Source organism: Tupaia chinensis, unplaced genomic scaffold, assembly GCF_000334495.1.
Source record: "Tupaia chinensis unplaced genomic scaffold, TupChi_1.0 Scaffold000337_1, whole genome shotgun sequence".
NCBI classification, from domain to species: Eukaryota; Metazoa; Chordata; class Mammalia; order Scandentia; family Tupaiidae; genus Tupaia; species Tupaia belangeri.
Genome location: NW_006159831.1, coordinates 251441 through 264514, shown reverse-complemented (window position 1 = coordinate 264514; position 13074 = coordinate 251441). Strand labels below are relative to the sequence as shown.

At 38.0% G+C, this 13074-nt stretch overlaps 1 protein-coding gene across 1 annotated transcript in view; it reads right to left on the bottom strand.

Annotated features, from left to right (window-relative positions):
• Window positions 1-13074, bottom strand: part of LOC102471422 (BCL-6 corepressor-like) — a 101249-nt gene that overhangs the window by 42603 nt on the left and 45572 nt on the right. The window contains exons 3-5 of the mRNA XM_014589197.1: window positions 12440-12682; window positions 11308-11630; window positions 10666-10908 (exon numbers count right to left, since the gene is read on the bottom strand). Of these exons, the coding sequence (XP_014444683.1) occupies window positions 10666-10908; window positions 11308-11630; window positions 12440-12682 (809 nt within the window). The remainder of the gene's footprint in view (window positions 1-10665; window positions 10909-11307; window positions 11631-12439; window positions 12683-13074) is intronic.

Below are 13074 nucleotides of genomic sequence, written 5' to 3'. Positions count from 1 at the left end.
AAAAATAATGAGATCCTAACATTTAATACAAAAAAGATAAGTATGAAAGATTTAATGCTAAGTAAGTCAAGATAGACTATGAAAGACAAGTTGTGCATGTACCCACTTAATATATACCTAATATCTGCACTCTATGACAGAAACTAAAATATTGGAAGTTATAAATCAGGGAGGGCAACTGTAGATAGTGGAAATACTACAGGAGGAGACAAATAATAGGGGATGGGAGAGAGGGAATTAGGGGAGAAAAAACATGTAAAAGACACAAAAATAAAAAGTTATCTGGTAATGACAATGTAGTCAGTAATCAAGAGCTACATGTACTCACTATTTCAGGCACAGGGCTCCGCCCCCCCACCCATACCTTTGAATTCGCCAAAACCTCAAAGACAACATACTAAAAAATTGGCAAGAGGGAAACGTCAAGTTAATTACAAAGGTTATCCCATCAGGCTAAAGCTGGAATCTCATCAGAAAGAATGCACGTAAGGAAACAACAGGGAAGTACATTTAAGACATTAAATGAAAAACAGTTTCAACAAAGATTACTATGAAGTTCTGAAGGAAATACTACACCAGAAAAATTAAAATGTCAGAGAGACAGATAAAAGAAACCAAAAACAACCAAGATTACTGGCTACCTAATGATAAAAACATGTCAGGATGGCACCAGCAGTTGGCGTAATGGCTATATCGCTGGATTCCCATGTAGTTGACCATGGTTCAAGTCCCAGTTTAAGCCCCTGGTGGCTTAAACTCACACCAGGCACACGTGCATGTGTGCCCAAGATCCCAAGAAGAGAATGGAGGAGAAAGGATTGCTGCATGACCATGCCCCCTGGGGAGAGATTTCTCACTTTCTGTCTCTCTGTCTCTATCTGTCTTTCTGGCGAGCACACATGCCCTATACAAAAGCCTCTGCAAAATAAAAAATTTCAGAAAATATTGATAACAACATTGAACATTAGTGCATTAAATGCTCTGATCAAGAGACACAGACTTGCTGAATGGATTAAAAAATCAGAAATCCTCTATTTGTTGTCTACAAGAAACACACATTATGGATAAAGACATTCACAGACTAAAGTGAAGGGCTGGAAAAAGTATTTCATGCAAACAGAAATCAAAAGGGCTGGAGTGGTGATATTATTTCAGACTAAATGGCTTTAGGACAAAAACTGTAAGAAGAGAAAAAGAAGGTCATTTTATATTAGAAAGAAGATTAATACATCAAGAAGTCTTAACACTTATAACTATCTAAGCACCCAACTCAGGAGCACATAAATATGTAAAAGAAAGACTACTAGAGCTAAAAGGAGAAAAAGGTTGCAACATTATTAATTTTTTAGGATCTCGACACCCCATTATTTCCTTTAGGCTGATCTTCTAGACAAAAAATAAGCAGAGATAAAGACCTAAATAATGATACAAATAAAATAGACTTGACAGACATCTATATAACTTTATACCCTAAGACCACAAAATATACATTCCTCTCCCTTGCATTAAACCTCTTCAAAGATCAACTATATAATAGGGCACAGATCAAGGATTTATAGTTTTATTCAAAGGCACAGAAAGTATATCCAGCATCTTCTTTGATAAAGATGGAATTAAACTTGTTATTAATTTTAACAAATATCCTCAAAAATACACAAACACATGGAAACTAAACAATCTACTTCTCAATGACTTAACTAACAAAATAAGTAAGTCTGAAGTTAAAAAATATTATGGAACAAATAATCATAATGAGTATTCAAGTTTCCGCAATCTAAGTGACACTGCAAAATCAATCATAAGAGGGAAAATTATAGCAACTGGTGTGCATAGGAAAAAGATGGAAGGGTGGTAAATAGACAACCTAATATCATGCCTCAAGGAATTGGAAAAACAACAATTTTTTAAAAATGCCAGGTGAAAAGAAATAATCAGGGGAACCAGCAGTTAGCATAATGGCTATGTCGCTGGACTCCCACATAGTCGACTGCGGTTCACATCCCGGACCCGGTGGCTTAAAACTCATGCCGGGCGCGTGTGCGTGCGTGCCCAAAATCCCAAGAGGAGAATGGAGGAGAAGGGAGTGTGGCGTGACCATCCCCCCTGGGGGGTGATTTCTCGCTTTCTGTCTCTATGTCTCTCTCTGTCTGTCTGGCGAGCGCACGCGCCCTATAGTGAAAAACCTCTCCAAAAAAAAAAAGTATAAAAGAAATAATCAGGATTTGAGCAGATATAAATGAAACAGAAAACAAAAAATGAGATGTACAGAAAATAAATGAAAGCAAAATCTTGTTCTTTGAAAAGACTAACATGATTGACACTAGACTGATGAAAAGAAATAAAACAAACATAAATCACTTATATAATGAAACAGGCAACATTACAACAGACACAATAGAAATTCAAATTATTACATCATTCTATACCTGATTGCTCCACTTCTGAAATTTACAGAACTTTTAAAGAAGACATACCCCTGTTCTACTCAAACTCTTTCTAGAGATCCAAGAGGAAGGAACCCTTTAAAATTCATTCTTTGACGCCTCCATCATCCTTATTTCTAAACCAAATAAAGACATGACAAAAAGGGAAACTACAGGCTACTGTCTCTGATGAATGCGCATGCCAAAATTCTCAACAATATATTTGAAAATTATATTCAACATATAAAATGATTATTCATCATGACCAGGTAGGCTTTATTCCAGGGATGTAAGGGTAGTTAAACATATGCAAGGCCATAAACATAATACATCATATTAACAGAAAAAATGATAAAAATCATATTATCATTTCAATTGATACAGAGAAATCATTTGATAAAATAGAATATCCCTTCATGATTAAGACTCTTAGCAAGACTGGTATAGAAGGGTCATTCCTCAGGAAAACAAGGCATATATTTAAAACCTATGGCTAACATTATACTGAATGGAAAAAGCTGAAACTTTTTTACTAAACACTGGTACTAGTCATCAAGGCTGTCCAATTTCTCCACTCCTTTTCAAAACAGTGCTGGAAGTCTTCACTAATATTATCAAAAAAGAGCCTAATATAAAGGACATTCAAATAAACAAAGATGAGTTGAAAATATCTTTATTTGCAGGTGACATAATGGTAATGAAAGGTTCCTGCCGATAACCAGCCGATCCTCCTTGTCCAGGGAGTGCTGCGGCAACCCCAATCAACCACAAAAGTCAGTTTTTGATGCAAAATAGAAGAGGCTTTATTTCTAGCACGCTAGGACTTCACTCCCAGTCATGCAAGACACAATGGCGAGTGAAGCCCCGAACAAAGGGGCATTCAGGTTATATAGACACAAGTCCATGGAAAGAATGAGGAAGTAAGATAAGGGGCTTTCTACAGGGAGCTAGCAAATTTTCCCGGGCTTCCACAACTTTAGCAGTTTATAATGAGAGCAGCATCAGCTTTAGTACAGAAGTGAAAAAAGCAAAGGTTAAACTTTATGTTTACAAAACAGGATAGGCACAGTTTAATTTTATTCTTACAGTATAATTAGAAACCCCAAAAGTTTCCAAGAAATAACTTCTCGCAGTAGGAAATAAATGCAGTGTTAGCATATAAAATCAACATCCAAAAATCTATAGCATTTCTACATATGAACAGCAAATTAAATGATCTGAAGAAAGTAATAACTTATACAATAGCCACAAATGTATAAATGTATAAGATGCCTAGGGATAAATCTATCTAAGGAAGTAAAAGATCTTTACAAAGAAAACTCTTAAACTCTTTAAAAAGATATTGAAATGACACAAAAAAGTGAAAGTATATCCCATGTTCTGGACTGGTAGAATTAATACAGTTAAAAAGGCAATTCTCTCCAACTTCAAAGGGTCATTCCTCAGGAAAACAAGGCATATATTTAAAACCTATGGCTAACATTATACTGAATGGAAAAAGCTGAAACTTTTTTACTAAACACTGGTACTAGTCATCAAGGCTGTCCAATTTCTCCACTCCTTTTCAAAACAGTGCTGGAAGTCTTCACTAATATTATCAAAAAAGAGCCTAATATAAAGGACATTCAAATAAACAAAGATGAGTTGAAAATATCTTTATTTGCAGGTGACATAATGGTAATGAAAGGTTCCTGCCGATAACCAGCCGATCCTCCTTGTCCAGGGAGTGCTGCGGCAACCCCAATCAACCACAAAAGTCAGTTTTTGATGCAAAATAGAAGAGGCTTTATTTCTAGCACGCTAGGACTTCACTCCCAGTCATGCAAGACACAATGGCGAGTGAAGCCCCGAACAAAGGGGCATTCAGGTTATATAGACACAAGTCCATGGAAAGAATGAGGAAGTAAGATAAGGGGCTTTCTACAGGGAGCTAGCAAATTTTCCCGGGCTTCCACAACTTTAGCAGTTTATAATGAGAGCAGCATCAGCTTTAGTACAGAAGTGAAAAAAGCAAAGGTTAAACTTTATGTTTACAAAACAGGATAGGCACAGTTTAATTTTATTCTTACAGTATAATTAGAAACCCCAAAAGTTTCCAAGAAATAACTTCTCGCAGTAGGAAATAAATGCAGTGTTAGCATATAAAATCAACATCCAAAAATCTATAGCATTTCTACATATGAACAGCAAATTAAATGATCTGAAGAAAGTAATAACTTATACAATAGCCACAAATGTATAAATGTATAAGATGCCTAGGGATAAATCTATCTAAGGAAGTAAAAGATCTTTACAAAGAAAACTCTTAAACTCTTTAAAAAGATATTGAAATGACACAAAAAAGTGAAAGTATATCCCATGTTCTGGACTGGTAGAATTAATACAGTTAAAAAGGCAATTCTCTCCAACTTCATCTACACATTCAACAAAATTCCAGTCAAAATATCAGAGACATTCTTCACAGATCTAGAAAAGACAATAATACACTTTATCTGTAATCACAAAGACCCTGTATTGCAAAAGCAATCATGCACAAGAAGAGTGGATGGACAACATCTCACTTACTAACCCCCAAATATACTATGAAGTAGTGATGATGATCAAAACAGCATGTCATTGGCACAAAAATAGACATGTTTACCAATGTAAAAGAGACCCAAAAATAAACCCCAACTTAAAGCTGAGTTTTGACAAAGGACAGCAGTCATTCCAGTGATAAAAAAGAAAACCTCTTTCGAAAATGGTGCTGGAAAAATTGGGTTCCACCTGCAGAAAGATGAAACTGAATCCCCATCTTTCACCATCAACAAATGTCAACTCAAAGACCTGAACTTACGACCTCAAACTGTTAAATTACTGAAAATACAGGAGAGATGCTGGGAGGCATTGGGGTAGGCAAAAACTTCTTAACTAAGACTCCCAAAGCACAAGCAATAGTCCCTAAAATAAACAAATGGGACTATATCAGATTACGCTTTTTCTTGACTAAGTTTAAAAAAACCAAAATGATAAATTATGGAGGGGATGTGGTAAAAGGGGAACTTCTCTACACTGCTGGTAGGAATGTAAATTGGCCCATTCCCTGTGGAGAATGATAGGGACATTCCTCAAAGATCTAAAAATAGAACTACCAAATGACCCAGCAATCCCACTCCTCAGAATATGCTTAGTCTAAAAAGTGTTTGCATCATTCACAATTGCTAATACATGGAACCAACCCACAAATAATAGAATGAATTGAGAAAGTGTGTCAATATACTCTACGGGATACACTCAGCTATTAAAACAAACAAACAAACAAACAAACCAAGACTCTTGATTTTGACAGAAAGTGGATGCATATGAAAGATTTACTGCTGAGTGAAGCAAGCCAGGCTTTGAAGGAGAAACACTATATGTCCCCAATTAATATATACAGAACTTCTGCACTCTATGGCCAGAACTTAATGACCAGAGGATATAAAAAAATAGAAAATGTTATTGATACCAGATATAGTGTGGAAAAAAGGTGGGAGTAGGAAGAGAGTCTGAGGAAAGACATTAAAGAGTGACAGAAAAAGGCAAGAAATTTAATGGGACAAAGAAATAGATTATTTTCTTTTGATGGTAACACATATTTTCATTTGATGGTATCCCTAATTGAATGTTAAGAAATGTTGGCAAATTCACTTTACAAGCTATGTGATATATAGTTATCGAATGTATAGAAGTAATTAAAATAAAAGTAAAAAAAAAGTTTCTGCACAGCAAAGGACACATTAATTAGTATGAATCAACCACCCTGAGAGTGGAAGAATACTTTTATAAACTATGCCTCAGATAAGGAACTGGTAGTCAGAACACATAGGAAACACAAGCAGATTGCTTTTTAAATTAAAATATGGGAAAATGAAATGAACAAAAATCTCTCTAAGGAAGAAATATGAGTTAATACTCAACATCCCTCCTCATAAGGGAAATGCAGATTAAAACCACAATGAGCTATCATACCTAACTCCTGTTGTAAAGGAAAAGATTAAAAATACAAAAAATGAAAAGTTTTTGGGGGTTGTTGTAAAGGGGAACTCTCCTACACTGTTGGAGGGAATGTAAGTTGTTCTAGCCACTACGGAAAACAATACAGAATTTCCTCAAAGATCTACAACTAGAACTTCCATTTGATACTGTAATCCCTCTTCTGGTTATCTGCCCAAAGGATAGGAGAATGCCAGAAAAGAATTTGTACGTCAGTATTTATTGTGGCATTATTCATGATTGATAAGACAAGGAACCAACCCGAATGTCCATCAGTGGATCGAGAAAGTTCAGTACATATATTCCATAGAAAACTATTCAGCCATTAAAAATAAGAAGACCTTGGTATTTCATAGAAAGTGGTTAAATATAAAGATTTATTGCTGAGTGAAGCAAGCCAGTCTATGAAAGAATGATAATGTATGCATCCATTTAATATAAACCAACTATCAACATCTGGTAGAGACTGAAATAATGGAGAACATAAAAGCAGTGAAAATATTTATCAGTGTTGAAGATAGTGTTAAATGGGGGGGGAGGGAAGAGTATAGAGAAGGAAATCAGGGTGAAAAAATACAAAGGCATGACATTTGTGGGACACAGAAATGGTTTATTTCCTGTTAATGATAACATATATAGTATTCTCAACTGGACTGTTTTGAGAAGTATTTAGTGTGGGGTCAATTCTCTTTATAAGCCAAATGATGCATAGCAATCAAATATTTAAAATAATACTAATAATCATTTTAAAATATGAAAAAATTGGAAGTTATTTTCTGATGATGTGTATAGTCTTTGTTTTGACTTTTATGCATGGTAACTGTGATTGAAAAGAAAATGTTATACACTATACAGATATATGTGATTAAATGTAATATTAAAAAAATGATTCCATTTCTGCCATAGAGTAAAGCCATTTGTTATATATTGAGTAAGGGTATATCTGCCTGCCATAAAGGCTCTAATTCCAGGTTTTTAATCAAAGGAATGAGGCCCTCTAAGTCAAGAATGTTTTCTGGCATATTTCATCTCTTATTAGGATTCAATCTTTTGGGCTAGGTAGATGGTTAGGTGGTGAAGATGGCTGTCTGCACACTATGGACTAAAGTGAAAGGATATAAACATGGGAAATGGTTATTGATATTGATACCGTGTGGGAAGAAGGTGAGTGGAGGAGAAGAGTCTGAGGAAAGACATTAAGAAGAAACATAGAAAGGCAAGACATTTGTGGGACACAGAAATGGATTATTACCTGTTGATGAAAACATGTACAGTATCCTCAACTGGACTTATTTTGGAAAATTCACTTTATGAGCTACATGGTGTATAGTGACTGAATGTGTAAGAGAAATTAAAATAGAGTAAAAATATTTTTCAAAAAGGTGGCTGGATCTCACATGACTGACATCATGGTTGAAGTTCAAACACAGCAGCTTAAAAACCTGAGTGTGTGTGTCTGTGGATACACATCCATACATGCATACCTGCTCAGAATTATGAGATGAGTGGAGAAGAAGGATTATAGGGTGACCACCCCTCTCTTGAGTTGCTTTCTCACTTTCCCTCTCTCCATTTCTCTACCCACCCCAGCCCTCTTTATATGCACATGCACACTACATAAAACAAAACAATAAAAATAATCTTTCAGGGACCACACAATGATGAAGCAGTAAAACACAACACTCCCCTGAGGCAATTTCAGAAGGGAAGTTTCCTGATTCAAGTCCTGAGATCTCCTTGAGTATTCTAGGCCCATGTGTGCCAAGGATCCAGGGTCAGCAGAGGCTAGAGGTATATCACAGCATCAAAACCTTATTGAGTATTCTCTCTATATATCTCTTTCTGAATAAATAAAATTGATACATATTTTAAAAGATAACTAGTCATCCATACTTATATTTAACCTTGTGTTTTTATTCAGTATCAACATTATTTTTTAGTTTTGTTTTGCTAGACAGTCCATGCACTTGCCAGAGAGAGAATAACAGAGAGAAGCAACCACCCTCAATAGGAAATGATGACATATAAATGAACTGACCCAATGAGAATGCCCATGACTTGCCAATGTGCTATTTAATATTGATTCATTGGAAAAGCCATGTGTGTTTTTCTATGCAAAACTATGTCGTGACATTTCAGATGACCCAATATATTGTAATATTTTTTACTTGATTGATATGTTCTGTATCCATGCTAGAGAAAAACATTTTACATACACTGTAAAGATGTGCAGTGATTAAATGTACATTTAAAAATTGTACAGTAAATCCAATTTTAAAAAAGAGAGAAGGTGGGATCAGGAGTTAGCATAATGGCTATGTCGCTGGACCCCCACGTAGTTGACCACGGTTTGCGTCCCAGACCTGGTAGCTTAAAACTCACGTTGGGCACGTGTGTGTGCGTGCCCAAGATCCTGAGAGGAGAATGGATTGTGAGATGAGTGGAGAAGAAGGATTATAGAGTGACCACCCCCCTCTTGAGTTGCTTTCTCATTTTCCCTCTCTCCATTTCTCTACCCACCCCAGCCCTCTTTATATGCACATGCACACTACATAAAACAAAACAATAAAAATAATCTTTCAGGGGCCACACAGTGATGCAGCAGTAAAACACAGCACTCCCCTGAGGCAATTTCAGAAGGGAAGTTTCCTGATTCAAGTCCCGAGAAGGTATTGTGTCGTGGCCATCCCCCCTAGGGGGTTATTTCTCACCTTCTGTCTCTCTGTCTCTCTCTGTCTGTCTGGCGAGCACATGCGCCCTATTGCAAAAACCTCTCCAAAAAAAAAAAAAGAGAAGGCTTTGTACCAAGCAAAACGCTTCCAGATTAATTCTGTCTTTCATTTTGTCACATTCTCCACTACAAACAGACTGATGCAACATATAATTTCACATTTACTTAAGTTAATGACAGGAAAATAATGTGTCATATGGCATAGTCTACATATGTCAAGCACTAAATAAAATATTCTTCCCTCATTGCAAAATGATTGAAGGGTAAAATGAGTATCTACAGAACATATGGGCTTAAAGAATATAAGGGCACACAATTGGGCCAGCAGATGGTGTGGTGGTTTAAGTGCAGGACTCCTTATGAACAACTGAGATTCGAATCTTGAACCCAGTAACTTGAAAATATTGTGTGCATTCATGCCCAAAATATCCCAAGAGGAGAATTAATGAGAAGGAATTGCAGCATGGCTTTCCCCTCTTGGTGATGATTTCTCACTTTCCGTCTTTCTGTCTCTCTCTCTGTGCCATGTGGGAAAAACAAACAGAAAAACCTTAAAACAAAAGCAAGCAAGCATGCAATTAAGTACTCAATTACCATAAGGGTTTTTCTTAAAGTTGATAAAAACCTGGAATTTAAACATAAACTTATTGAGGCCCCCAAACTTTTCAAAGTCACGCATTTTTCATAAACTTTTTTTGAGAGAGATTTTTGCTGTAAGGCATGCATGCTTGCCAGAGAGACAGAGAGACACAGAGAGTAAGAACGCAAGAAATCACCCCCTGGGTGGATGACCACTCTGCAATCCCCTCTCCTCCACTCTCCTCTTGGAATTTGGGGCATGCAGGCACAACTTGCCATGCATGAGTTTTAAGCTGCTGGGTTCAGGACTTGAATTGCAGTCAATTATATGGGAGTCTAGGGATGTAATCATTATATTCTACCATCTGCTGTTCCCTCCATAAACTTTTTGAAGATCACTGGGTAGTTACCATTGTTACCAGTCACCTGGGAAGTGATGGGCAGCAGGAAGAACCATGAATTTGAAGGAGTCTGAACTCCACCTCAGCCTTGGAGCTATTGAACTCAATCAGAAAAAGAGTAGTCTGTACCCTCCACCTCAATATGCACTGCATCCTCAACCTGCACATCCCAAATAGAGCTAATTATTCCTTTTCCCTTTACTAATCAAAAGTCAAAAGGACTTACTAGAATTCCTTCAGTCATCAAGTCCATGTTTATGTTAGGTTTTATATCAGAGACAAATAAGTGAGACTGAAAAAAAAATCTACTTGCCTAAACACAAATTTCACAGCCAAGAGTCCTTTTCTTTCACATCGTGACTGAATGAATCACCAAAGAGAAAGCACCAAGCACCACTAACAAATATCCTGCCTCTGATGTGTAGGAGAATGAGCTCTGCTCTTTCCCCTTGCTATATGCCTGTCCCAGTCAAGCTGCCCTCCAACCTTGAGTAGCAGCCAATCAAAGTTTGCTTACCTCATATCCTAGTTGGGTGGCTCGCTGGAGAAGGGTCTCACCAGCACTCTTATTGACAGTCAGTCTCCGTGCTTCTGGTGGCATCGGACAAGACGGGGTGGTCTCTTGAGTGGAGCTTGAACATGTCAGTTTTTTGGACTGGAAGCCTGGTAGAAACTGTTTTAATTGGTTGAGGGGCTTTCGAAACTGTTCCACTGGTGATGGATGACAGTCTGAAGTAGGCTGGATCACCCTGAGTGTCACCTATTAACAAAAGCAGGCAATACACAACTTAAAGCTATGTTCTTTTAAGGCTACCTCCCCTTCTTCTCTTCCTTGCAAGAAAAACCTGGAAATCACTCTTTTCCTTTCTTGGCAGGTGGGAGCTACTGTTCATTTATCATAATGTCTTTTTTTTTTTTTTTTTGAGGTAGGAAGTCAAAGGAGAAGTTTCATAAATTGGGAAAGAAGTTTAAATTCAACACTTTGCAGTTTTACTGCCATTCATAATACACACACACAAACATGTCTAATACAAGAGAGCTACAGTCGAGACAGATATCCAAGCAAAGAAAAGCATTATCTTTGAAAAGCATTCAGTTATAGAACATGAGGAAATAATGCTTGCAACAACCCACGGATGATGCAGGGGTCAGGAGGTACCTTGTTGTCATCATTCTTCACTTGGTAACCCCCTGTCAGTGGCATAGCCTGCCTAGGCTCCTGGGGTGTCAAGTGTTTGGTTTTGCACAGTCTTTTCCCAGATGGTTTCTCACTGTTTGGGGTGTTTGTCTGCTGGGAGGCATCCTGGCAAGCCTTTTCTTTGTCTGTGCTTAGCACATCTGTCTTCTGGCTTTCTTTACTTTTCTGCTGTTTGGTAAATGGCCTTGAAGTTGGCATGAAGCTTGGCTGAGTCTGCGTTTTGATTTTTGCCTTGATAAAAGAAAGGCTCTTTATGGGCAGAGGGCCAGAAAACATAGGCAAATCTAAATTTGGTGAGTAGACAGAGAGAAGAAGGAAAAAGAACTTGTGTTACACAATTGAAACTACTATAGAAAAAAAGCCCATTATTTATCAATGATTATTGAAGAGGTTTTAGTGTTTTAAAATATGCCAATTATATTTTGAAAGCATTAATATATTGATAGTCCCAATATTGGCAAATATTGAGTACCCAAAAAAGTCATGATTTTTCAATGGAAAAATGTGTCATGCCTTTTCTAACAACCCAACAGTTTGTAAAATGCCAAGATGGAAATTTCTTAAAAAGGCTTGTACAACTGAAAAGAAGTGAGCTCTGCTTTCACTCCCATTGCCACTCACCAGCCCTAGATGAAGGACCTCCTCAATGCTAGATAGCCAGGCTAGTGGTAAGACCCTGGAGTTACAAAGACTGCCTTTACTGGTCTGCGACACTCTGGAAAGAACTGAGATGGCCTGAGCAAGTGCATTTGTGAGAATGTCACATGAGAATTTATTGCCTGCCCATCCCAGCCAGAATCAACTTCTGAGGCCCGAAGTCCCCCCTCAGAGGCCCTTTTGTCACAGACAGCAAAAGAGACCCACTAGGGACCTCCTCAATGCTAGATAACCAGGCTAGTGGTAAGACCCTGGAGTTACAAAGACTGACTTTACTGGTCTGCGACACTCTGGAAAGAATTGAGATGGCCTGAGCAAGTGCATTTGTGAGAATGTCACATGAGAATTTATTGCCTGCCCATCCCAGCCAGAATCAACTTCTGAGGCCCGAATTCCGAGGAGCGAGGCAGGCAGTCAAAAGGGAGCCTGCACGTACCTTGTTCATTGTCACTGGATTTGAAGAACTCTTCCGACAAGCTTCTATTGCCTTTGGACTCTGGTCTTTTCCTGCTCAGTTTCTTTTTGGTAATGTTATCCCCCTTGGCAGTGCCCTCAGGTTGAACTGCCTGGCTTACTTGCTTCTTGCTCTTCCAGTCAGGTTTGTTCTCTGCTGCTGACCCCTGCTGCTCCCACTGCTCTCTAAGGTGCTGGAAGTTGCGTTGCTTTTTACGATGTGGCCCTGTTAATTGAGTGTGAATCTTTAAGTTGGTCAGCTCAAGGTAAGTGGCAAGATGGATTGTCACTCCCTCCCAGGAAGTTAACAAACTTGTTTCACGAATAGGGACGGGAAGGGTGCCCAGAAGTCACAATCTCGGCTTGAATTGTTCACCACGTTTTAGAAGGGGGTGACTATTAGAGTTTAGCAAATCTCTCCAGGTTCAGCTCTTACATCTGAATTTCAGGAGAAGAGGGGAGTCGAGTGAGCCTCAGTGGAATCCCTGAAGTTTCAAGAGGGTAGTGGATAAGCCTCACTGCTGTAGCCGTGCTTTCCTTTCAGCACTTGGGATTTCCTAACTCCTGGGCCTATGGTCACTACTGGTGGACAGGAGATGTAGTACGTCCACATCTCCC